The sequence below is a fragment of the Octopus bimaculoides genome, chromosome 27 (genome assembly GCF_001194135.2).
Source record: "Octopus bimaculoides isolate UCB-OBI-ISO-001 chromosome 27, ASM119413v2, whole genome shotgun sequence".
Taxonomy (NCBI): domain Eukaryota; kingdom Metazoa; phylum Mollusca; class Cephalopoda; order Octopoda; family Octopodidae; genus Octopus; species Octopus bimaculoides.
In genome coordinates, this window is record NC_069007.1 from 7,067,212 (window position 1) to 7,067,952 (window position 741).

The 741-nt window shown below is 37.8% G+C and overlaps 1 protein-coding gene across 1 annotated transcript in view; it reads left to right on the forward strand.

Moving 5' to 3' along the window:
- Nucleotides 1-16, forward strand: part of LOC106868984 (dentin sialophosphoprotein) — a 42,600-nt gene extending 42,584 nt beyond the window's left edge. Inside the window, exon 16 of the mRNA XM_052977120.1 lies at nt 11-16. Within this exon, the coding sequence (XP_052833080.1) occupies nt 11-16 (6 nt within the window). The remainder of the gene's footprint in view (nt 1-10) is intronic.
- The last annotated feature ends 725 nt before the right edge of the window (nt 17-741 follow it).

Sequence of the window (741 nt, forward strand, 5' to 3'; positions counted from 1 at the left end):
AAACGTCTAGAAATAATTCTCGCACAGATATGGCGTCTGACACAGCAATTGTTACCAAAACGTCTAGAAATAATTCTCGCACAGATATGGCGTCTGACACAGCAATTGTTACCAAAACGTCTAGAAATAATTCTCGCACAGATATGGCATCTGACACAGCAATTGTTACCAAAACGTCTAGAAATAATTCTCGCACAGATATGGTATCTGACACAGCAATTGTTTCCAAAACGTCTAGAAATAATTCTCGCACAGATATGGCGTCTGACACAGCAATTGTTACCAAAACGTCTAGAAATAATTCTAGAAATAATTCTCGCACAGATATGGCATCTGATGCAGCAATTGTTACCAAAACATCTGGAAATAATTCTCGCACAGAACTGGTGTCTGACACAACATTGAGTACTAAAACGTCTAGAAATAATTCTCGCACAGATATGGCATCTGACACAGCAATTGTTTCCAAAACATCTAGAAATAATTCTCCCAGAGACATGGCATCTGACACAGCAATTGTTACCAAAACATTTAGAAATAATTCTCCCATAGATATGGCATCTAACACAGCAATTGTTACCAAAATGTCTAGAAATAATTCTCGCACAGAAATGGCATCTGACACAGCAATTGTTACCAAAATGTCTAGAAATAATTCTCGCACAGATATCGCATCTGACACAGCAATTGTTAGCAAAACGTCTAGAAATAATTCTCGCACAGATATGGCATCTGACACAG